The 27,126-nt window shown below is 38.0% G+C and overlaps 1 protein-coding gene across 1 annotated transcript; it reads right to left on the bottom strand.

Annotated features, from left to right (window-relative positions):
* Positions 1-24,436: 24,436 nt before the first annotated feature.
* LOC131065203 (uncharacterized) lies at positions 24,437-24,904 on the bottom strand. The gene has a single exon (XM_057999657.2). The coding sequence runs from the start codon at positions 24,902-24,904 to the stop codon at positions 24,437-24,439; it is 468 nt and encodes a 155-aa protein (XP_057855640.1).
* Between the last annotated feature and the right edge of the window lie 2,222 nt (positions 24,905-27,126).

Raw genomic sequence — 27,126 nt, 5'->3', positions numbered from 1 at the left:
TCTTTGAGTCTATCCTCCACTCTAAAACTGTTCATCATGATTGTTCATCCTTTGATTCTAAATGCAAGTCTGAATTTTAATTAAAAATGTCACTATCTTTTATTTATTTCTCTACCAACTTGGATCTGATACCATGTTAAGGAATATAGATTAGACTTAGAGAAAATAATAGTCTTTTCTTTCAATGTATATTTGATATATATATTTGATTCTCTTAAAGAATAACTGATTTATTATCGACTGCTTGCTGTAAATGTAATTGCCATTGTTATTGATTATCGTTTTCTGCAAGCATCAATATCATATGTTTATCAGTGAAGTGTTATGGCTACATAGGGTCATGACCCCTACGTGGCATCATGCCACGTAGGGTCATGACCCTATGTAGCCATAACACTTCACTATACGTTGTCAACCATTATTAATTATGCATCGAATTTACTTGTGGTGCTCGATACTATCATGCTTAATAACAATTCAATAGTAGTAATACCGAATACAATTTGAAAGTCATTGGATACAATGATAATATGTTAATGTTATTTGAAAGTCATCAGATACAATGACAATATGTTAATGTTACTTTCATTATATATATATATATATATATATATATATTGCTTGCTTCAATCTGAATGAGGCTACATCCTTAACACTTATCTCCAATAATCTATTTAGGATTGTGATTGAGTCTCACATGCCTTGGAATAACATGATCATTATCTTCAGGTTCTTCTTCTACATTATCATCATCTTCTTCTGAATCTACCTATTCTGGTTGAACTGGTACAACAACATTCTCTTTACCAGTTTTAGGTTTTACAGGTTCTAGTTCCAAAAACAAAATGCAAGGGTCTTCATCCTTTTTCTCCACATTGGTTTCCCCTGAGACTTCAGGATACTCATCCACTTAAACATTAACACTCTCAATGATTCTATGTGTCCAGTTGTTATAACATTTGTAGGCCTTACTCTTGGTGGAATAACCAAGAAATATAACTTCATCACTTTTAGCCTCAAACTTGCTAACATAGTCACCTCTCTTAATAAAACATTTGCTCCCAAATATCTTGCAATAACTAACATTAGGTGATCTACCATACCACTATTCATAAGGAGTCTTATCCTTACCTCTTTTTACCAAAATCTTGTTCATTGTGTAGACAACTGTGCTGACAACTTCTCTCCAGAAAGTTTTCGCTACAATTCCTTGTATCAACATCATCCTAGGAGCTTCAACAACTGACCGATTATTTCTCTCTGCAATACCATTCTGTTGTGGTGTCCTCAGTGCAGAAAGCTTCCATTTGATACCATTCTCTTCACAATATTTAGTGAATTCCTGATAAGTGAATTCTCTACCTTGATCAATCCTCAGACACTTTATCTTCTTACCACTCTCCTTTTCAGCCAGGGCCCTGAATGCCTTGAAATTACTAAATGCCTTTGTTTTATCTTTCAAGAATGTGACCCACATCATCCTTGAGAAATCATCAGTGAAGATTATGAAATATCTATCACCTTGAATACTTTTAGTCCTTATTGGTCCACATAGGTTTGTATGAACCAAATCTAACAGATGCTCTGCTGAAAAAGACTTGCTCTTGAAAGTTCAGGATGCCATCTTTCTACATTGACATTTCTTACATAGAGCATTAACCGGTTTGTCCAACTGAGGAAAACCTTTCATTATCTTGGACTTACTCACTTTAACAATGTTATCAAAATCTATATGACAAAATCTCCTATGCTAAAGCCAACTATCATCTAGTTTAGCAATTAAATAGTTGTTGACTTTAGGATTTAGCTAAAACAAGTTACCTTTAGTCTTCTTGCCGATTGCAATCAGTTCACCTTTGCTCCCATAGATTTTGCACATACCATTCTTAAACTCCAATGGATATCCTCTGTCATTGAGTTGAGAAACACTCAAAAGATTGTGCTTTAGACCTTCAACCTAGTAGACATGATCTGCATTGCTCTTTCCATTAAGAGAAATAATTACCTTACCTTTAACCATGCAGGGTGAGTCATTACCAAATCTTACAACTCTGCCATCAAATTCCTTCAAAGAAAGAAATTTGCTCTAGTCACCGGTCATGTGATGTGAACAACCACTATCAATGATCCAATCATCAGAATTATCCATGCGTGAAACTAATACCTTATGATCAGATGTTTCCTCTTTAATGGCTACAAACACAATGTCTTCATTAACATCACCATCAGATTCCTCATCACTGATACGACCATCAACTGCAATAAGACAATCTCTTTTGCCTTTTCCCCTGTACTTCTTGAATTTGTCTCACTCGTGCTCATTATCACCATTAAGACAGTTAGCATCTATGTGTCCAATCTTGTTGCATGCAAAACATTTTAAAGGTATTGTACCTCTATATTTACCGGTACCTTTGGGAAATTGCTTGGCCAACAATGCTTCAAGTAAAACCAAACTATCTTCATCATCAGCTTCTCTACTGGATCTAGATTCATAACAGTGACTGAGATCTCTACTTTTCCTCATAGATGGGTTGGAAACATAATCTCTAAATGCAGACTAAGATTTCTGAACACTACCATCATAACTATTTAATTCAAAAGCAGTAAGCTTACCAATGATGGAGTAAAAGGTTACCTTAGTTTTGTCAATAGACTTGAGCTCCTGAATGGTGACAACTTAGATAGCATAGACCGGTAGCAGGGTTATCAACACCTTACTAACCACTATGGCATCATCCATTTTACCACCAACACTCTTGATCTCACAAACTATCTCTTTTCTCCTTTGACCATACTGTTGGATATTCTCACCTTCAGCCATCCGCATGTCATCAAACTTTCCTCTTAGACTCTCTTCCTTGGCAATCTTCACATGTTCATCACCACTATAAATCTCTTCAAGTTTCTTCCATACCTCATATGCAGTCTCCAAACTATGAACAACAACATATTCTACATCAGATAAAGAACTGATAATAGCCTCTAGTGCTTGATTGTTTTCTTGTTGCTCTTTCTTCTGATCATCAGTCATAGTCCCACTAGGTGAAACATATTGAGTACCAACATGTTCCCAGTATTGATGAAAGAATAAGGATCTAGTCTACTACTGGGGGGGGGGGAGGTGAATACATAGATAGAAAAACTGATAATAACTTCACCAATCTCAAAATCAATCTCTCAAAGTAAAATTAGAACTATTTGTGTGTGTGAAAAGTGGACCTGTATCTGTATCTGGAATACACAACACTTCAATTAAGTCATTAGATGAATGGTTAGTAAATCAATAATCAATGAATAATAAACCATTACAAAGCGACCCATTGCCTTCTAGTAGATGCGATTTTAGATTGCTCTCAGATTGCTAAGCTATCCAATGACTAGACAACACCTAAACGAAGGATTTTTAATCTATATGAGCATGGATTTAAGCTAGATATGCAAGATTAATCTAACATGATTTAAGAAATAAATGATCTAAATATGTATGCAATAACTAATATGCAATATCACAACAACAAAACCAAAACCCTTAGCTAAGAAGCAGCAATGGGAGAATTCAAAATTCAAATTCTCTGCAAGGCGGGAGCTCTGGTTCCAATGATGGGAGTGGCCAAATTGTAGCTAGTCCCATAGGAGAGAGGGATAAGCCTCCAGACTATCTAGAAGTTGCTTCTATTCAGTAGACTAGTGGTAGTCTGCCAGAGAAGACAATGGGTTCCTCTGGGCCCTTTGGGGGAAGGGACCAGCGGGGAGCCCATCCCACATGACGGTTTCGGGGAGAGTGGAAAAGAATAAAAAAAATGGTCTTCCCTCTTTGGAACTAGACCAACTGGTAAATCCTCTTTTCCTCCTGTCAAGAATATATCTGACCCTTCAGGAGGTAAGTTCTCTATCTCTATCCTGGATTTGGTTTTGGATCATAATATAAATAGTATGTCAAACTCCTTGGTAGGAAAATTTATGGGACAACATCCTAACATTGAAGTTGTTAGGGCCTATGTCAAATGAAAATGGGCCCTTAAGGGTAATGTTGAAATTTCGGCCTTACCCAAAGGCCTTCTGTCCTTTTATTTCTCTTGCAAAGAAGATAAACGCATGATTCTTTGTGGAAGTCCCTAGTTGGTAGGAAAGACAACCTTGGTTCTCCGTAAATGGCAACCAAATCTGAATATGAATGACTCTCTCTTGACACAAGTTCTAGTTTGGGTAAAGCTACCAGGCTTGCCTCTGGAATATTGGGCAGAAAGTATCTTCTCTGGTATTGCAAACTCTTTTGGTGAAATGATTTATATAGACCCAGTAACAACTTCAAAAAGGAGACTCACTCATGCTAGATTTTGCGTAGGGATAGCCCATGATGCAGATATGCTGGAATAGATAGATTTAGTTTCAAAGTTGGGAACATGGAAGCAACATATTGAATATGAATCTATTCCCTTTGCTTGCTTCCATTGTAAAAAAGTAGGGCACTGGGCAAAGTCCTGTCCCATCAAACCCAAGGTAGAATCCAAGCAGCCTAAGCCCCATTCTGAGAACCAAAGGGTACCAGAAAAAATGGTATGGCAAGTTAAAAACTCAGAAAGTAAAGAAGAAAACTCAAATTGTTTTAATCCCTTGGGGGAGAAGAAGGAAGTGCCCTTAGTCTCTATCTCCAGTCCTACAACCCAGGAAGCTCTAAGAAATGATTCAGCCATTGCCAACTTTCTGATTTCTTCTCAAACAAGGGAGCAGAAAGATCAGACTGTTTACCCAAATGATATAGTTGAAATGGTGGCTGATACTTGTGAAGGAAATGAATTGCAAGAGGAAAATGATCAACTAGAGGAAGGAGAAATCCCTGCCTCCCAAGAAGAAAAGACTGATTCCTTTATGCTCATGCCTAGTCTTGAAATTCAAGAAGCCCAAAATTGTTCAATTTTGGGTCTGAACCTCTCGGACTCAGACTGGAGTTCAAAATCAGCTAACAGTGACTTAAATGATTCAAATGCGTCCAGAACCCCTAATTGGGGAAACGAAGAAGAAATTTCCAAAATCCTAAGCAACCCAGTAGCAGCTCCTAAGATAGACGCTGAGTGGAAAATACCAAAGCAAAGGAATAAGAAAGGAACTACTCCCTCAACTTCTCTTCTAAGGAAATATAGCAGAATAGCTCAAGTGGACATTGGGTATACCTCTTCCTCCCTAGGTCATCCCTCTAATCACATAGTTAGAATCAAGGAGGCCAGCAAGAACATTGCAGATGGAACCCAAAAGACTCTTAAGGAGTTAGGTATTGGTAAGTAACTATGAAGATTATATCCTAGAATATTAGGGGACTTAATAACCCCCATAAGCATGACATTATCAGGAACATGATAAGGGATAGTAAACCTGATATTTTTCTAAATCAAGAAACCAAAATGAGTAAAGAAAAAGTCGAATCATTGAAGTTTTTCAAAAATAGAAATGTCAGTGGTGGCAGTTCTAAAGGTGCTTCAGGAGGTATAGCTACCATTTGGAATCTTAATTCTGTTAAAGGGCATGTTATCATTCAAGACAACAATTTCTCTTGTATTAAATTTGAGCACCTAAAAGATGGTACTTCATGGGTCCTCACCAACATTTATGCTCCCAACACCTTGAAGGCTAGAAATTCCTTCTGGAAAAAACTTATTCAAGCTAGGGACAGCTTCAGGAATCTTAGTTGGCTGGTTATGGGAGACTTCAATACTCCTTTGAGAGAGGAGGAAAAATATGGAGGAAGCCCCCCTCAGCTAGAAAGCAGGTTGGTCCTTATGGATTTCATTAACTCTCAGGCCATTAATGACTTGGAAATTCAAGGATGTAATTATACTTGGACTAATAGGAGAACTGGTACTAATCTTATCCAAGTTCATCTTGATAGGATCCTCATTTCCGATGACTGGTTTAGTCATTATTACTGTTCTCTATCGACCCACATTCGGGTTGGTTCAGATCATTTTCCCATACCTTTACTACTGACTCCATCCACAGAAGGAGAAACTTCCCCTTCAGATTTGAAAAAATGTGGACCCTCCACCCAGGCATCAAAAGTAATATCCAAAAGTGGTGGAGCATTCAAGTTGAGGGAACTGCCATGTATAGAGTTGTTAAGAAGCTTAAGAGTGTAAGGACAACATAAGAATCTGGAAAAAATCCAGCTTTGGGAACATTTTTGAGGCCAAAAGTAAAGTCCAGGAAGACCTCAAAGAAATACAAACTCAAATCCAGAAAGATGGTTTTAGAACTGTATCCATAGCTGATGAAAATGATACTCTTAAAAAATATCATGATATCATTGCCAAAGAGGAATCCTTTTGGAAGTAGAGATCAAGATGCATCTGGCTTAAGGAAGGAGATAGGAACACAAGATTCTTCCACATGTCGACTATCAAGCATAAAGTAGGTAACAGGGTAACCAAACTTGTGGTGGATAAAGGGGAGATTAGTAAGGAGGAGGAAATTAGAAAGGAAGCTAAAAGGTTTTTTTCAGAACTGCTAACAAGGGATAACAGATTGGATGCTGAAGCTCAATCTTCTCTTCTTCTGAACATCCCCTGTCTCATTGATGATCATAAGAATGCCTCCCTTTCTTCCATTCCCTCTAATCAGGAAATCAAAAATGTTGTCTTCTCCTTTGATGGTAACAAAGTGCCGGGTCCGGATGGTTTTCCAATGTTCTTTTTTCAAGATTTCTCGGACATTGTCGGGAAAGATGTTACCAATGGAGTTAAGGAATTTTTCGGGGCTAGGAAAATTTTGAAAGAAATCAATGGCACATTTCTGGCTCTCATTCCCAAATCTCAAGGCACTGACTCAATGGACAAATTTAGACCTATCAGTCTTTGCAATTCCTTTTATAAGATTATCTCTAAGGTTCTTACTTCCAGATTGCTTTCCGTCCTTCCCACTCTCATTAATCACCAGCAAAATGGTTTTGTTCCTAGTCGTCAAATTATTGATTCTATTATTACTGTCCATGAGAACATCCACTCTCTTGTTAAAGCTAAGAAGCAGGGTCTCATCATTAAGTTGGATCTCTCCAAAGCTTATGATAGGGTTGACTGGTCTTTCCTCTTGAAGGTTATAATGTCTTTTGGTTTCTCTCCCAGAGTTTTGGATCTCATCACCCAACTTATCACCTCTGCTTCTTATGTTGTTATTATCAATGGTTCACCTTCTCCTTTTTTCCAAGCCTCTAGAGGTCTTAGGCAAGGGGATCCTATTTCCCCCATCCTCTTCATTATTATGGCAGAATGCTTTGGAAGGAGTATGGAAAATTTGGTTTTGCAAGGCTCCTTTAAGGGTCTCCATCCCTTCTCAGTGGATATTGTTTGTTCTCATCAACAATTTGTCGATGATACTATTATCATGGGGGAATCTAGTATTTCTGAAGCTAAAACTTTGAAGAGTACTCTTTGCAAGTTTGCCTCTGCTTCGGGTCAGCTTATCAATTGGAATAAAAGTGAATTTTTTTTCATCAATACCCCAGAAAGAAGACAACAGAGAATCAGTAGAACCCTAGAGCGTAGGATTGCTGATCTTCCTGCAAATTATCTTGGTCTCCCCATGGGCACTGCTCCTCCTAACTCCTTCTGGAGTTCTCTTGTGGACAAATTCTAGAAAAAGTTAGCTGGATGGAAAGGAGCCCTCCTAAGTTAGGCTGGAAAGCTCCAACTTCTAAAAGCTTCTCTTCTAAGTATCCCAATATATGCTCTTAGCCTTTTCAGGATTCCAGTTAAGTATGCTGATGCTATTGAGAAAATCCAGAGAATATTCCTTTGGTCTGGGGTTGAGGACAAGAAAAGAATGTCCTTGGTGGCTTGGGACCAGGTTTGCAAACTGAAGAGCCATGGCGGTCTGGGCCTAAGGAGGATTCAAACCCTGAATGAAGCTCTTCTATCCAAGCAATCTTGGAGAATGTTTCATCTTGATACTAAATGGTGTAAAATTTGGTGAAGTAAGTACTCTCTTCAGTCCTCTTCCCTTTCTTCTTTTATCAAATTAGATATTAGTATTAAAGGCTCCCACATATGGAATTATGCCTCTAAATGTAAAGAAAGTATAGCTAAAGGTGTGATCTGGAATGTTGGAAATGGTAGGAAAGTCAAATTCTGGGAGGATCCCTAGCTTTTTGATAAGCCTTTGATAGAAATCAATGAATGGGCCCCTTATGCTCCCTCTTGTGTAAGATCTTTTGGCTCCTTAGTTGCTAAGTACTGGACTGGTAATGAATGGCAGAATATTGCAAGCATCCACGCAAGCCTCTCTAAGCTCAAGATCCATTTGTCTGCGGTTTGGTTGAACAAAGAGGTTAACTCCCTGATCTGGAAACATGATCCAAAAGGTATCCTTACTATTTCCTCTATGTATCATGTTCTGTCCCCTGATCCTTTAGGTAATCCCTTCTGGTCTAAAGTATGGATTAGAGGCCTAACCCCCAAGATCAATTTCTTCTTCTGGACAGTTCTCCATAATAAAATCTTGACCCTTGACAACCTGAAATGCAGAGGCTTTGCTATCCCTAATAGATGTGCTCTATGCCTTCAGGAAGAAGAGTTTGTGGACCACCTTGCCATTCACTGCCCCTTCTCAGCCTTAATATGGGAAAGATTTCTCAATAGTTTTAGCATTGCCTGGGTGTTTCCCAACACCATCACAGATCTGTTTTCCTCTTGGAACATAAAATGGACTAATTGTTTTTTGAGATCTTTTTGGCAGCTCTCGCTTCCTCACATCCTATGGGGACTATGGAAAGAAAGAAATAATCGAATCTTCAGGGATATTTCCCTCAATCAGGATATTGTGTTCTAGAAAATCCAATGGGCGATTCAGGAAATATAGAGATTATTGAGGGTCCTTGTTTTTTGAATAATACACTGGAATCAAATATTTTAAGGGCGTGGAATATGAAGGGTACTGATAGTCCAAACCTCACTCATAGCAGAAGGCTTGAAGTTAAATGGCAAACCCCCCCTCATGGTTGGTTCAAAGTCAATTTTGATGGTGCTGCCAAAGGTAACCCGGGTCCTTCAGGTTGTGGAGATGTTCTAAGAGATGACAAAGGAATGTGTAAGGAAATGGTTGCTGTCCCTATTGGAATTCAAACTAATCTTAAAGCCAAAGTGATGGCTGCTCTCCAAGGTATCCTCCTAGCAAAGAAATGGAATTTTTCCCACCTATGGATTGAAGGGGACTCAAACAATATTATAAACTATCTTAAGGGGGTCTCAAAACCTTCATGGTCGATCAACAATATCATCATCTCTGCTAGAGACATAATTAGCACCTTTAAAAAAAGCTACATATCCCACATATACCGGAAGGCCAACGGCTCTGCTGACTGGGCTGCCACTGTGGTGGTTAACAAGGAAGCAATTACCACGTGAATGGGAGAACAAGGACTCCCCAAAGATGTTAGGCAAATCATTTGCTATGATCGTTACAAAAGTACTCCTAAGATACTTGATGGACAGGATAATTATGAAAAGAACTGACTTGAGTACTTTGAGTCATTATAATAATGAGAGACTCATTTATTATATTACCAATGCCATAAGTTCCCATGCTTTCTAGGTGACTTTGATAGTTTTGAAAAACTCACTGGCTAATCTGCTCTGCAAGGTTCAAAATTGGTGCTGAGTAGCAACAACATGGGTGGTAACAGGAGGCGATATGAACCAAGTAGTTGTAAAGAATGGAAACAGAAGGAGGAGTTTTGGGACATTCTATAGAAGGGTGGCTTCTCAAAATTCATGGAGAGACTCCACGGTCGCGATGGTATGATCACCAATTTTTTCTGCAAAAACTGGAAAAAAGGCATGCTGAAAATGGGAGACCAAACTGTAGAAATCAATGAAGATTTAATTGCTCAAGCTACAGGCCTCACAAGAGAAGGGTGCAACTTCTACAGAGATAGGAAAGTCAGTAGGGAATCTATTGAAAGATACCCAGTCACCAAGAAAGAGAAGAAATGACTGGTAAAGTTGAGCAAAACCTACTACCCTCCCAGGGCTTTTGCCAAACCCTGGCCGGAAGTCCTCTTTGTTTTAATGCGGTACATAACTCTAGATGGTAGGTTCACTAAAGTTTATGGTTATCACTTTGTTCTACTAAATCACTTTAGGCACAATGATAAGGTTAACTTCCCTTATTTTCTTCTCTATTCGATGAATGCATCCCTCAAGGCCTATAAAGAGAACCCACGGGGTGATACGGCCATGCACCAAGGCCTTATGGTACTAATCTATGACCATCTTAAGGCCAACCAAATTGCTCGGATGCAACCCTTTGTGGATTTTGAGGATGAGGGGTCTGACCCTTCCTTCTCAGAGGAAGAGGAGTCTGAAAGTGACCCTTTGACTGATACTGAGGACAACATGGATGTCTTGGACTATGAAAGTGGGAAGAAGAGGAAACACATCAAAACCAGACCCTCATCCTCTAAGGGAAAAAAGCCTAAAGGTAGATCCCTGATTAGCATTTCTTCGAAAGAAGAGACTTTGGATGACTCTGAGGAGGAGCACCCTCAAGGGCAGCTGAAGAAGAAAACTGAAGCTCACACACAGGCAAGGAAAATGCACAAGAAGAAAGAGGAGACTGTTAAGGAACCAGAAGCCCACAAGCAGGTTAAGGCCCTGGAAGATGATCAGAATCTGGAAAAGGAGACCATGGAAGAGGTTCTTAGGGATGTTGACACAACCATCTAGCACACTCCTAAAGAGGAAAAGACAACCCTTGGAAAAGCTGACCCCCCCTCTAACCCTCCCCCTGAGGGTTTGCAAGGTTTCATGGAAACTATGGAGTGGCTCATCAATGGTTACAAGAAAGCTATGGATGAAAATAAAAAACTCTGTAACAAAATCTTGATCGTAGAAACCATCAATATAGGGAAAGGGAAGACCATGGCCAACTTCATAGAGGACCTAAAAAGTACCATCGTCAAAGTTGAAGACATAAGAGATGCTTTCAACCCTAGGTTCGAAAAAATTGAGAAGGATTTGCTAGAAAGAAAGAATCTTGCTGACACTAATGACCACACCCTCACAGAAACTGTTGGCAAAATTGGTAAAATTGAGGAGTTCCTAAAGAACATTGTTGAACAGAGCCTTAGCATCCTGAAGATTTCAGCCAACAACACGAACACTGTCATCAGTAAGCTGGATGATGAAAAGGAAATCCTGGACATTGACCCGGAAATGGACGGAACAGGGGAAGCTCAAGGCCCGAGAACCCACACCAGAGGCAAAAATAAGGACAAAAAAACCAATAAGGATCTGGAAGACCTTAAAGCTGTCAGGGCTTCTTACGATGAGCTGGTGACAAAGGTAGAGGACTTGTTGAAGAAAATTTCTGTGTACCGCCTTCTCAGTTTATTAACTGTTGTTAGTTTTGCTGTCCTTTTTGTTCACTGGTTTTTTTACCAGTCTTTTTGTATGCGGCTCTTAAGCTTTGATCTTTTTGGTGTCCTTTCTTAAACCTTATGTTAAAGGTTTCGGGTCCTGAAAACCTATTTTTTTTAATTAATCAGAACTAATATGCAATATCTCAATGCAAATTCTCAATGAACCTAGAGCAAAAACAACATAATAACAATATATTCTCCATGATTTTGAATGAGAGATGAGAGCCTGAATTTATAGAAAATTTAGAAAGAAACCAAAGGCTGAGATCAAATGATGATGAGCGGTCAAGATTTTCCAAGAGGAAGCACAATCCAGGTGAATTGATGTGATTGAATGCTTTTCTCAGTTTTAAAGGAAATTGAACAAAAATTAAGATAAAATAAAATAAAAAACTGATTTATTCTCTATTTCATTCAATTTTAATATTTAATTATTTTAATTGCTTTCTCTGAGATTATTTATCAATTTTTAATTTGTTTTTCAAGATTATCTCCAATTGATTTCTTTTCTCAAATTTTAATTCTTTTTTTGTCAATTAATTCCTTTTTTGAAGATTTGTGGCAATTTTTATTTATTTTTCAAATTAATTCCTCTTTTTGTTGATTTAATGGCAAATTTATTTATTTAATTAAATATGCTAGGATATTTAATTAAAATAAATAAGATAATTGTTTAAAAATTATTTACATGGAATGATCAATTAATTAAATAAATATTTAATTAATATTGAGTGATTAATTTTGCCATGTGGCATTGATGATTTTAGAATTAATTGTGTGCTCAAGATTTATATAATTGCCTTTGGTTAGGACCTTGGTGATGTTGTCAAGATTAGGGGCTCATGGTTTAGATGACCATTTTTAGGGTATTACATTTTCCCCTCTTTGAATTAATGTGCGAGCAGGGCGTTGGTTCAAAGAATATGATGTCTAGGAGATACCAACTCTGAACTTGATTGATCATGAACTAGATGAAGAGTGAGGTGTTTAGCTTGATTTTAAATGATGAAACTGAATAGAGTTGATTAAAGCAATACTGACCCCGAACTTGATTGAACTAGGAATGATAGAGAGCGAATATACCGAACTGAACTTGATTGATCAAGAAGCGGATCTTACTGATCTAGAACTTGATTGAACTAGACATAGTGAGTGAAGACAAAAATTGATCTTGAACTTGATTGATCAAGATACGATGAGCGAGGATAAACTGTCCAGCTTGATTCGATGTGATGAAACTAAACACCTGCTTAGATTACGATGCAACGCTGTTACCTGGATTACAAGCAGTTAGGCATGTCTTCAGGGATTCAAATATTTTGACACGTTCCATCAGTTGGGACATCATGATGAGTAGGTATAGTGAGGAGTTTCCTCTGGCTTGTGTTCTAGCAGGTTTTATTGGCTATTTTCTGATGCTAGATAGGGGACAACAGGGATTCCAGTGTGGATGGGGCAGGATGCTAGAGAGATTGCTGGAGACCCCTCAGAGGCTTGGCTGGGGTTCTTGCATATTAGCCCAAATGTATCGTGAGATGCATGAGATTGTGTTTAGGGAGGGCAAGAGAATGGCTATAGGTGTGTTGATTTTACAGGTTTGGGCTTGGGAGCACCTCCCAGTTTGTCGGCCGATTGTAGATGATAGCAGAGAGCTGGGGCAACCGATTGTATATAGGTATGCAGGTTATGTTACACAACCCCATCTAGGGAAGACCATTTTTTGGCAACAACAGCTAGATGACCTAATAGCTGTTGTATGGAGACCTTATAGGGGCCTAGAGCCATGGGATGACTGGTGGCTAGTACGCACAGATCTTTTTGTTATGTGCCCACTTATTGGTAGATCACAGACTGTGGTGGAGCGATTTGTAGTATCTCTAGTGATGAGGCAGTATGGCAGGCCTCAGGGGATCTCGTAGGAGTACACAACATACACAAGATATGCTGATGAGGAGAGGAAGGGATGGTCACCGATGTTATCCTATGCCTTGAGTATGCAGGAGCTGACTGGTTTACAATGTCTTAGATGCGATTACATGGATGATGTTGCGGATGCGGGGGTATTTCCTTAGTATAGGGATTGGTTCCAACAACATCCATTCCCCAGATTCATAGATCTAGTTGAGCAAGCTCCTTGTATTGAGGAGATTGAGGATGATGCCCCTGCATAGGGATAGAGACAGAGATAGGGACAGGGACAGAGAGCCAAGGCTCTGAGGCAGGCAGGTGGCGATCCTGGTGCTAGTAGTAGCAGGGTTCCAGTTGGGGTTGGACAATAGAGGGGTGAGGGTGGATCCCTAGGGAGTATAGGCATGAGATTAGGTGGAGCCGAGGAGGAGTGAGAAACACTGAGACAGGTCTGACAGCAGAGGGAGGATCAGGGTGGAGATGGAGGTGGAGATGGGGGTGGAGAGCCTGTGAGAGAGTAGGGGATTGATGTGGGATGGTCGATGAGAGCATGTCTTGTAGAGTTGCAGTCACCGTTGACAGTGGCTCAGATGTAGCTAGCAGAGCGTGACCAACAAATAGCAGAGCTTAGGGCTGAGTGTGACCGTTAGGTCGTAGAGATGAGAGTAGAGACAGAGGCTTTGGGGCAGGAGGTCCTTCACCAGACAAGTAGGGCGACATACTATGTTGCAGCATACAACATAGCAGTTCTAGTTGCGTAGCAGAATGTCCCCCACTCGCAGCACATGGGACGGTCGGAGGGAGCTCGGGCACCTCGTTAGGATCTCAGTTAGCATGCTCCACCTCCTCCACCAGGCGATGAGGGAGAGGCTGAGAGCTAGAGATTATTTTTGTAGCTCTGATATTTTTTTGTAGACACCCATTTTTTTGTAGCCATACGATTCTTGCTTTGATGGGAGTTTGTATATATCTTTTGACATCATTTTGTACACTGAGACTTTATACGATATGTATGTATATATATATATATATATATATATATATATATATATATATATATATATATATATATATATATATATATATATATATATATATATATATATATATATATATATATATATATATATATATACAAGATTTTATTTGACTTCATTGTACTTGTGTTGATTCGATTATGAGATGCTTTTATATGCTTTATTCTACATGTATGCATTTCTGATTTAGCATGAATGTATGTAATGCAAATGATCATGGATGTCTATTTTTCTCTCTTTTTATATGCAAATAAATGAATGTGAATGAGTAATGAGTAATGCAAATTTTTCATTTTTCTATGCAATAAGATGAATGCAAATGAGTAATAATGAAATTTATGAATCTATATAAGATGCTTATGTATGTAGCTAACATCTCAAAACACATGTACTCGATCGAAGAATTGATGAAAATAGACCACTTAGCTAAGAAATGATGAAGCTTCCAACTCTCATGTAGAAGATAAAGAGATCATTGTTACCATACCGAAATCACTCTAAACTCACAAAATGTAGAATGAAATGAAAAATGATATGAAAAATGCAACCTAAACCTAGTCACTGTATTTTGAAAAGCTTCATTGAGCGTTTTACAACCACAACAAGTAGATTAGAGTTCCTTTCTTTTCATGTGCAATATTAATTATCTTGTCTGCAATGACCCTTTTTTCATTCATACACTTTGAAACTCTCTTGATACAATATGCATATATGTCATAATCATTACCACTCATCTTTAGATCTTAAACCAATATAATCAATTCACCAAACTTAATTGGTTAGGGTTTATTTAATCAATAGGTAGGGTTTACTGATTCAACTCTCCAATACTTAGCAATACCGGTTCACTCCTCAAAGTTACCTACCGGTTACAGTTCCCTTCACTAGCTCTTCATACGAGTTAATTGACATCAATGACAACATAACATATCATTAATGTAATCTTCATGCAAATGCCAACAAAGAAAACAAATAAGACAAAGTAAAGTGAAAAGGCTTTCTCTTATCCTGCAGGGGAAAGATGGGCACAAAGCAATGGCGCGGGATAAGGAGCAAACAAAAAATACAAAGCATTTTGCTTATCCCACAGGGTAAATTCAAGGATAAAAGTGGCCCATGGGATAAGAACAAAGAAAGAAAAGACCTTAAGGCCTTATGCCGTGAGGTTGAGAAAAGGCATCAAAGGTCCCGCGGGATAAGGAAATAAGAGTAAATCAAAGAAACTCTTATCTCGCGGGAGGAAACAAAGACACAAGTGGTCCCGCGGGATAACAAAAGCAAAGCAGAATCAAAGCAAAATTATTATCCCGTGAGGTTAAAAGAGACTCATAGAGATGCTGTGGGGCAAGAATACAGTGCAATCAATGATCAACCTTGCCAAGGAAGCATGGACCTGGGGTGCCACATCAGCCACCCACAACCGTTGGTTCTTCACAAATCTTGATCCGATGACGATGCTTTAATCTTTGATTCGAATTTTGAGTGCATTTACATGGCGAGATCTCGCATGTCCATCTGTACATGAGATCTCTTGATCAACGACTGAGATTCAAATTTCTCTAAGTCATAGATTTTTGAATGCCCTGTGGAGGGTGGTTTTCGACCCGATGGTCAAGGTCTTCATTTTGCTTGGTTGACGCCCGATTTTGGACCCGATTTCTGTACAACCACCGAACTTGCACGCCATGACTCCAAACGTGACCCTGCAGGCCATTTTCAGATGCCACCAGGCCCTCTTTAATGTAGAACAAAAACTTTTTTTCCCTGCAAGTATGATCAACCATGCTAGTTGGCAGGGATTACTTCGCTGAGGGGATTTTTTTTGCGCTTCTAGAGATAGAGGACCATCTTGTAGAGATGACATAACATGCCATCAGATCTTGGATCTAATCTCTCCCTCTCTGATATTTTTGTAACCTAATCTGGGTGGGGTTAGGGTTTTCTCAATTGCAACCATCTGAATTATGCCTGATATATAAAGACAATTTTGTAATATTTTGTTAGGATCTTCTCTTTTCTTCTCTCATGCACAATTCTTATGTTTCTCTATACTTGTAAAGTTTTGAATTGCCCTTACATGAATAGAATTTACCCATTTTGCCTTCTTTCAATTCTGACAATATGTGTATTTCTTTTACCTCTTTTCCTGAGTGTATTTTAACTTATTTCTTGAGTATAGTTGACTGTGTTGATTCCTTGTGGATATCATATGTGAACTGGATCATTTCCTCCTACTATCTTACAAATTCCAACCTTCATTCTGCACTTTAGGGGTTAATTAAGATAGGAAATTGTGCATACTTGGGTAGTCTTATTCATTTTATGTGCAATTATATGTAGGAGAGATCATCATTTCAGTCTGGGTGCAAACACATTTCCCTCTCTTTCAGTTTTCCTTTCCTCCTTCTCCCTTTTCCTTGTCAGGCCATAGATTAGTTTTACCAGTGTTGGGTTGGTCCAACACTTTGCATTTAGATTGAAGAGGAAGATGACCTTCTCCAGAGATTCAACCTCACAACAGTGCAAGGTCCCACACTTGAGAGGTTGATTCAATGTTTCACAAGGTTGGTGGTCAATCCTGATCACCAGGGGTGCAAAATTTTGTGTTAATAGATACCAAGGACAAGTTCATTCACCTTATCCATGTATGAATGTATGTTCTCATAATCTCCCATTTTCAATGTCTCATACTTTCCTTTCAAACTCTGCAACTTAGCAACTTTCAATTGACTATTGTTGGTGATTGACACTCATTGGATTCATTTTGTTGTCATTGATGGCAACAAGATCATATATAAGGCAACAAGACTTGATGGAAGTCACAAACCGACACTACGAGGCATATACTGGCAGATACCGACATTGGAAGTATTCAAGGGTACATCGACACCGACACTGACATCAGTACTTCAGGAAGCCGACATCAAGGAGTATTTATTTTGTAAATCATTTTGTAATTATTGTCAAGGATGACATTGAATATCTTTGTAAATGCATTGTAAGATGACATAAGGATATCATATGTAATAGGTATATAAGTCAGTCTGCTAGGTTAATTTAAGAGATAGAGTAGAAGGTTTTATGATGATATACATATAGACATATAGAAGAACTATAAGATGCAAAATATAGGTATGGAGATCATTTTTGTATGTGAACATTGTATCATGCAATGATCTATAGTTAGCTAGGAAAGCACTCTTGGAGGAGAAGAAATACTGGTAATAGTTCAAGATTGTGAACCGGTACAGAGCAGAACCAGAAACGAAACTCTATCTGGCATAGCAGATGCATTCTTGAGTTCATTTTTCAGTAATTTACTTTGGTAGAAAGCTTGTAGTCAGTGAGGCTCTTTAGTGATGAGCAGTATGCTCTAGGAAGTATGCCTTCCTGCAAGTGCAGGCCACTGTTTATGTAATATCTTTTCATATGGCCAGTGAACTGATATTGTGGGTCACAAATCCCACCGTGGTTTTTACTCATTGAGGTTTTCCACGTATAAATTCTGTGTGTTATGGTGTTCATTTATGTGGATGGTTTATTTGCTTCTTGTTAAATTCTTATTTGTTTACTGGTACATACATGCATGGTTTAGAAAGTTAAATATTGTTGATTCCAGCTGAACACTGATTCACCCCCCCTCTCAGTGTTCTCAGATCCCAACAATTGGTATCAGAGCTTGGTACATCGGAAGAAGTTTAATAGCTTGAGGAAGATCTTGAAACCAAAATCTTTAAATATGGCTATGGAAAGGCAACTTGAGATGACTCTTGAGGATTATGATGCTAAAAGGATGAAGAACTTGAAACTGTAAGAAGAATTGAATTCTACAAATGAATTCATTCTTATCCTGCAAGAAAGGTTGTCATCTGCTCAAGCCAAGAGGAAAGAACTTTTACAACAACTGGATGATGAGGAGAATAATTCCCTTAAGGAACAATGTCAAAAGCTAAGTCAAGCAAATATGCTCATTGAAGAATGAAATGCAAGATCTGACCATGAGGTTATCAAAAGATATTGAGGACAGAAAGAAGAAGGAAGATAGTCTTGTTTTATCTTTAAAGAACAAATTTGATGAATGTGGAAGATTGAATCATGGGAATAATCTGTTGAGAATTTATTTGGCACACTCTCAGAATAATGAACAAGAACTTGAAAGGCAAATAAATAGTCTGAGAGATGATCTGACTACAACAAGAGAATACAAAGAAAAGTTTAGGACCAGTGCTGCACAATTGGATGACTTACCTGAAAAGACAAAGACATATTGATGATTCTAGAGGACTTGGATTTGTACAAGGTGAAAGCTCCGGTACTACTAATGAAGATCAGACAACTGGTATGCAAAACTCATCAGAATAGAGGAAATCGGTAAGGAAATCTAATGCTTATAAATTCAATGGTAGATGTTTTATTTGCAATAAATTTGAGCATATGGCTAAACAATGTAGAAATAAGGCAAATCAAAACTACAATTCTGTTCCTGGTCAATGCACAAACTGCAAGAAATATGGTCATAAATCAGAAGACTGTAGAATGAATGTTAAATGTCATGCATGTGGAAAGTTTGGACATTTTGCTAATCATTTTAGGTCAATAAATAATAATTGTACCGGATATGTCAAAGGAATTTAGAAGAACAATGTTACATGTTATGTGTGTCGACTTGAATTTCATCCTCAGAATGCTACCTGCAACAAGTTAGTTTCACAAAATACAAATGGAAATGCTACAGGAAATCCAAACTCATCCAATGAAACTACATGAAGTACATATGAAATAAACTACTAATATTACCTTCATGGCTTATGTCTCATTGTGTCCTAACTCCACTGTTCTTGGTTGCAGATGGTGTGCTCTCAGACAATGCACTGATGGCTTCCAAGATGGCATATGAAGAATGGACTGATAACTTGTAGTTAACTGATACTATGATATCCAATACTACATGATTATGCTAAATGATTATGCTATAATGCTATATGATAATTTCTATTTACTATTTTCTATTTGCTTCAAAAAACTCACAGATGCATATGATTAATTTGAAGTTTAAATCTCTCTCAACTGAAGCTCTTGATTTTATAGACTTTGAGAGGATGAGATGATGTGGCTCAGATCAACGGTCATGATCAGATCTGTAGATTTGAATGGCTGTGAGCAAAGGTGAAGGTTGAGAGAAAGGGGTAAGGAGAAGACAAGTGTCACTCATCTCACCTTGACTAGGTTGCTGATTGAGAGAATCTAGGAATGGTTGGAGGAAATTTAGGCATGATAGGACAAGTGGACTCAAGTCCTTCCTAAGATGTAGAGGGTGTTGGAGAGAATATAGGAAATGGTTATGAAATATGTGTATGTACACAATTTTCATTAAATTTGGAAGTTGAAGATAAATGATGAATTAATATTTAAGAAATATTAATTTCCTTAGCCACATGTTTAATGAGTTGGCAAAGGGAAGATGAAGTGGAGATGGAGGGTGAGTTGGAAAAGGGATTAAATAATTTTGAGAATTATTTAATATTTGAGACTATAGGATAGGAGAATAACCATTAAATATTAGATATTTAATTGATTGGAGGAGATAATTAAATATTAGATATTTAATTAACTTGGTTAAAGGAATAATTAAATATTAGATATTTAATTAATTAGAAGAATATGATATATTAGATATTTAATTAACTTGGTTAAAAGAATAATTTTTTTTTTTTTTGATCGGTAAGAGGCCGAGGCCAAGAATTTTATTAATTATTTTAAAGTTTACAGTACATTACTCCACTCGTGCAGATGCCGATAGGAAAGAGTGGAGGCGAGAAAACCTCCGGCCTTGCTCGGGACCATAGTCCAGCTTAACTTACATAATATACAATAATTCCAAATTTTACTATAACAAAACCAGCAAACCCCGGGCCAGGGTAATCAGGAGGGGTGTTTCTATTTTACCCCTCCTTTACAAGCCCTTATTTGTCACTTTCATAACTAAGAAGTCATTGTCAATTAACATCCATCTTTTATAGCTCTGGAGATGATCTTTGATTGTATAGTTTCCATGATTGCTCGAGGCCTACTTGTTTGGGCTGCATGGTTAGTTGCTCAAAAACTAGGCAGGTTGTTAGAATCACTCAACCCATTATAATAAATGAAAAATTTAGCTGTCCAACTGGAAAGATTACCTTAATAAACTTATCTTGTGAAACCTATCCTCAAAGAACATTCATACCAGATATAATACTTAAAATTGAGTTAGGTATCAAATTCGTTAATGCCCAAACATGATCGACCCATGACCCAGCCATATAAGGAATCTCTCACTTACCAACTCTTGTTAATACTCCTGGATGCAGTCCCTGAGAGAGAAGGGATCCAGGCTACAATAACAAGGGTAGGTAAATGGGATTCAATCAATCCCACCTCCCTTTTTTTGAAATTATAGCAGAAGGGATGATGGGGTATGATTCTGCTAGGCTGGATATAAATAGCTGTCCCGACCCTAAAATTGCCTATTAACCACCTTTAAACCATAGTCTGTAAGATATGACATGCAATATAGCTAATTATAGAAATTTAGCATGTGGTCATTAAAGACTTCTCCTGGATTCATATATAGAATTATTCCCTTAGTGAGTGTAAATGCCAATAAATACATACTTCCACATGCGATCTAAAGTAAAAATTAAGAATTGTTGGGTCTATAGAATAGAAAGGAAAAGTGTGATTGCCTAGCCTATGACTAAAGGATTCAAAACCCCTTATTAGTTTGACCCAGTACTAATATCTGTAGTTAGGATCTCATTTACTCGAAAGAATCTTTTGCTTTGAATCAAATCAAACAAGAGAATCTTCTGCAAATATGACCCCGATCTGCTATCGAGAATTATACCCTAATGATACTTTAGGTATGAAAAGATTGCGAAGTGGGATAGGAATGAAGTATACTTCAAGGACTAAAAATTTGGAGGAGGGCATGAACAGGAAAAAGGACCATGGACAATTTTACCAAATTTTGTATAAGTATTTATATAGGTAGACGTCCATAAAATTCCTGAAAGATAACACAGAGTAAATATGTATATATATATATATATATGTATATATATATATATATATAGATGCATGTGTAAATGTATATGCATATGAGAGTATGTCTGTATATATATTAGTATATGTGAGTATATATATTTGAATGTAAGTATCTATAGGTATCTGAGTATATATCTATAAGATGACACTGAGCTCGCCTCGGGTTAGAAATGACTAGAGGAAACTGGGACTACCAATAAAAGGGGATATATCCGAATGAAAACCCTTATAGTCGAAGCACTACAACATGAGTACTTCCCTTCATATTTATCCCTGAAGCTTAAAAGACCCAAGAAATCTTAAAAGGCATAGGAAAATGGGATTGAAAGACCCAGTTATGCCTTTAAATACTAATAATCACTTGTCTCTATATTACTTATGGGTCTATGGCTAATGTCTAGATTAAATATATAATTTACTAGATATGCAAGGCCCAAAGTTACCTTTTTACTAGGGATGGTAAACACCTTTAAAAAACCACTAAAATCCAAGATTTTAGAGGTGAGAATAATGCCTAAAATACGACAGCCACACATCTTAAAACCAGTAATATTGAAAGCTAACCGAGAATGTTTATCTTCATATGTATATATATATATATATATATATATATATATGAATATAAATTACTGAATGAATGTATATTACTGAATTACTTCCCCTTTTTAGCCTAGAAGCATAAGAAAAACTCCTGAAAGTAGACATCTTCAGAAACAAGAACAAGATTGGAAACCATATTTTACCTTTGTGAGAATACTAACCTTATATTCTTCTAGCAAAATAACTCATTGTCTACGTGATCAAAAATAGCTTAGAAAAAACCAACTCAAGACTATCAAGTTTGAGAGATCAGCTATGCTACGTCCTTTTTCATAAAAGGCTAGTAAGCGTAATGTTTCAGAGTATTCCTTAACACCTAAAAACAAAAAGATTATATCTAATACCGAGACCTTGTCTTTGATGAGTGCCCTTCCTGGGCCATTATCCTTTCCTGCTCGACTTTTGAGAAGAGTGAGGTCCAGAGCTCCCTGGGGTCTCTACAGAGAGGGCTTCAGGGGAGCGAGGGATGGGCATGTGATCGGGGATGACCGTAATATTTTCTGCATCCAAATAATTCTACAGCCACTTCTCCCATGGGGGTTTCTTTACTAGGAGGATCCAGGAGAGAAATAAGAAGTTCCTGCTCCTTACAGAGCGTAGAGCTTCAAAAGCCATTTGGTCTTCAATTACCAAAATAGGGAAACGAGGAACCGGTTTGTTATTCCTAATAAAGACATCATAGTCCCAAGGCTTGGGAGCTATAAGTTCATCATCTATGTTCACTAGAACCTGCTCCAATTCACCAAGAACGTCTTTGATGAAGACCTTCTTGCATAATTTCGCCACCACCTCCCTATCCCTCTCGAAATACATTGCCAAGGCCAGAAACATTGCGGCAATATCTAAGTTGGCTCGAGTTCGGTCCTCGTTCATTATGAAATACTTCCCAAGAAATTTCATAACCGCTCCAGAAATTAGAGGGTTCTGTTGAACAAGTATACCTTTCAGTCTCTCATCTTTAATTTCACCCACAAAGGCCATCTGGCATTTCAACCCTATAAGTCTGAGCGTTGTATCTATTGTTGCTTAGCGAGAAGATACTCAACATTCCAAAGAAAGACTCACACTCTACCAACTTAATAATGAGCAGTTACTAAATAGTAAATATCAAACAAGGAATGTGTATTTCAAGACAAGAGATCATTAATATTACCTTGCCGCCACCAAGCCTAGGTTAACTCAACTGTCCCATCACTGCGGCAACATTACTCATCTTTCACTGTTAGCCGTCAAAACAGGCTTTGATCAAGAAAGGAGCTGACGTATGGTATTATCAATAATGATTCATACGGCTCCTAGAGTCCTCCATCTAAATGGAGAATAAAGCTATGGATACCTTGAAAAGCTTAGGTTTTAGCGGAAGGCTATCTATACATTAATAGAGTTCGCTCTATATCCATGCTTCATATACTTTAGCTGAGATATGAAATCATGTTTATAATCCTAAACTTGTTTAATGTATGGATTAGTCTTCTTCTAATCCCAAAGCCTATGACCTCGCGATTAACTTTAAGTATTACCCGAGAAGAAGGAAGAAAGATACAACTTAAATCACAAGGTGTCCCTTTATTTAGAGCCTGTCTAAAATGGTTTGAAGGGGAGAATCTTCAAAGATTAATTAAAAAAGTGAATATTTAACCAATGGCTTTGAAGATTCTAAAGGTAGACTTGCAAGGGCTCAAAACCTTTCCAAGGCTTAAATAAGTTTGAGATATCTGGTTAAAAGTATATAGATCTTGATAAATATGATTATATATAAAAAACTTCTACATGAAATGTATATATATATTTAAACAGTGGCTCTAGAGATTCTGAAGGTGGACTTGCAAGGGTTCAGAGCCTATCTAAGGCATAAATAAGTTAGAAATATATGGTTTAAATCTATAGATCTTAATAAATATGATTATATATATAAAACTTCTACATGAAATGTATTTATATATATATGAGGATTTGTATCTATAGATATAACTTTCTTACAGATATGTGGATATATGTGAGTATACATATCACATTTGGAAAATATATGTGTGGATGTCTATATATACATACATATATACCTACATACATCCTTACATCCATACATATATGTGTTTATATATCTATCTATTTGTATTGATAATGTATGTTTGAAATTGTATTTATGTATATATACCCACATGCATATATAACCAGACTTGTGTATATATGCTTAGTATATTCACATATCCAACAAATGTATTTTGGAGGAAGCTGAGGACGCCCAAAATCTATTCCTGGATCTAAATATAGAGGTGAGAACTAACTATGGATGCTAAGATATATCTGTAAGATTGATGATTTTCTAAACACATCGGTTCTAGGAGAAGATTGACAATAGATTATAGATCAAGGAGTGAAGATAGAAAAGGCAGAACTTATCTTAGGTAGGCAAGGACAGGAGTTTGATGCCATCAACCCCTAGGTTAGCAAGCTCATCTGCCCTTTTATTGCCCTCCCTATAGATGTGATTAACTATAAACCTATCAAACCCTTTGCATAGATCTAGAGCCTTTGATAACAAGGAATTAAGTTTCCAATTTGGGATGCTACCTATTCTAAGAGCATTGACAATTATAGTCGAATCACCCTTAATATCTAAGCACTTCACTTCAAGTTTCCTGCATAAAAGCAAACCTTCCACCAAGGCCAACAGTTCTGCCCAATTGTTTGTAATAATGCCAGCTGGAGAAGCAAGGGATGCTACTTCCTTGCCTTCCCAATTGTGCACAACGCATCCTATCCCTACTTGCCCTGGGTTGCCTCGGGAAGCCCCATCAAAGTTTAACTTCAGCCACCCTTCACCAGGGGGGTGCCATCTGCATGATGCTCTAGATTGAAGGCTGGCCATAGGGCCTACACCTACAAAGGGGGGAAAGGACAAGCCTTTCCAACATTTTTTAATCTTTTCATCCCAGTAAGAAATGGAAGCATTTTTAAGTGAACCTGAGGAGAGTTTGTTATTTACAAGCTTTGTGACAATTGACTCTATTTTATTTATGATTCTTAGGACATCTAGTTTTTCATTCTTAAAGATGCACCTATTTCTTTCTTTCCATAGTTCCCACATTATGGATGATGGGAGAGCTCTCCACAATCCTTCGAAGAGACAGCCCCTCTTAAGAAGAGGCCAAGCCGTAAGCATCCCTAAGATGGTGTTGGGAAAGGCTGGAGACCATTCAAATCTTATTGGTAAACCATATCCAGCATTGATGAGCATAGGGACAGTTAAGGAGAATATGATTAGTGTCCTCTTCCTCTGCTTCGTATAGGGGACATCTATTGGGACCCTCATAGCCCATACGCCTAAATTTGTCTGCAGTGAGGAGTTTGCTTTGGATTGCAAGCCAGGAGAAAATGCCTGTCTTGGGCAAACAGTTCCTATCCCAGCAAAGATTTAGTGGAAGTTCTACCTTAGGCCTTAAAACTGCTTTGGATATGTGAGAGTACCCATATTTGGCATTGTATTCTCCTTTTAAGGAGCCTTCCCATACAAGCTTGTCCTTATCATGAGTTAGGACAAAGTTCCTAGAATTGAGAATGGGCAAGAGTTTGTGCTTGTCCCCTATCGGGATGACTTCATCATCCCTTTCGATCCATTGCCAGCCAGACCCCTCCTTTGAAGGGGATAGGTAACTATTTAATAGGGGACCTCTTTTTGCTTCAAGAAGGACTCGGGTAGTCCCAAAGTCATGGATGTTTTCAATGGCTTTATAGCCTTCCCATGAATCTGACCAAAAGAGAGCTTTGTCCCCTAAGCCTAGGTTCTAGGTAAGCCTATCTGTGATGATCTTCATACATTCAAGCATAAAATTCCAAAGCCAGGAGCCTCTGGGAGGGTTGGTCTCCCTGAATATTTGGGATGGGTCATCTCCATTAAGGTACTTGAGGTTAAGTAATCTTGCCCATTTAAGATGTGGGTGTCTGAATAATCTCCATACCAACTTTTCCCCCAATGCTCTTCCTTGGGCTCGAAGGTTTTTGATGCCCATACCCCCGTCCTCTTTGGGTGGGCATATCTTGTCCCAGGAGATAAGTGAGATTTTGTGGTTGTTATCAGTTCCCTGCTAGAAGAAAGTTCTAAGATGCTTAGTGATTTCAGCAAGTTTTGAAGAGGATAGCCACTGAAGGGAAAGCTGGAAAATGGGCATAGCTGATAAGATTGATTTAACCAGAGTTTCTCTGCAAGCCAAAGATAGTCATTTCCCTTTCCAAGTGTTGATTCTAGATTTGATCTTATCCACTAAGTTATTCCATAAATTAGAGGGTCTCCTATCTCTGTCAAGGGGAATGCCTAAATATTTGCAAGGAAGGGATCCTATACTAATTTCCAGGACTCTGCAAATGTCTTTTTCTATAAGGGGATCTATGTTGAACATAAAGATAGAAGATTTAGCTAGATTAACCTCTTGACCTGAGGCTCTCATGTAGGAATTGAGAATATTTTTAAAAGCGCGGGCCTCCCCTATGTCACCTTGTCCAAAGAGCATTGTTTCATCCACAAATTGCTGGTGGGTAAAGGAGGGGAGGCCACTAGTGATGGGAATACCTTGAATCTTCCCTTTCTTTTTCGCCATCGTAATAGCTCTTCCCAGGGCTTCATCCATAATGATAAAAAGAAAGGGAGATATAGGGTCCCCCTGCCTAAGCCCTCTCGAGCTACTAAAGAAGCCTACTAGGGAGCCATTAACTAGAATCGAGAATCTAGGGGTGGATATGCATTTGTAGATAAGGTTGATCTAGGTTTTCGAAAAGCCAAAGGCTTCCATGCATTTGCAGAGGAAGCGCCAGACAACTTTGTCATAAGCTTTACTAATGTCCAATTTGATTAACATGCTTGGTGATTTGTTAAGCTGAACTGAATGCAAGGCTTCCTGGGTGATAATCACCCCATCATAGATTGATATTTCCATAACGAAGCCAGTTTGTTCCTCATTGATAATTAAGGGAAGGAGATTTTGGAGTCTAGCTACTAAGGTTTTAGTTAAAAGTTTGTACAAAGTGTTGCAGAGAGCAATTGGTCTAAAATCATTGAAGCTCTCCAGGTTTTCTTTTTTTGGAATGAGGGCGAGG

This window comes from Cryptomeria japonica, chromosome 2, assembly GCF_030272615.1.
Source record: "Cryptomeria japonica chromosome 2, Sugi_1.0, whole genome shotgun sequence".
Classification (NCBI taxonomy): domain Eukaryota; kingdom Viridiplantae; phylum Streptophyta; class Pinopsida; order Cupressales; family Cupressaceae; genus Cryptomeria; species Cryptomeria japonica.
Note: the sequence above shows the minus strand (reverse complement) of the source record. Positions and strands in the feature narration are given on the sequence as shown.

Bases quoted from the DNA above. Each gene is read 5' to 3' on its own strand.
- LOC131065203 (XM_057999657.2), bottom strand. From the start codon at position 24,904: ATGGCCAGCCTTCAATCTAGAGCATCATGCAGATGGCACCCCCCTGGT.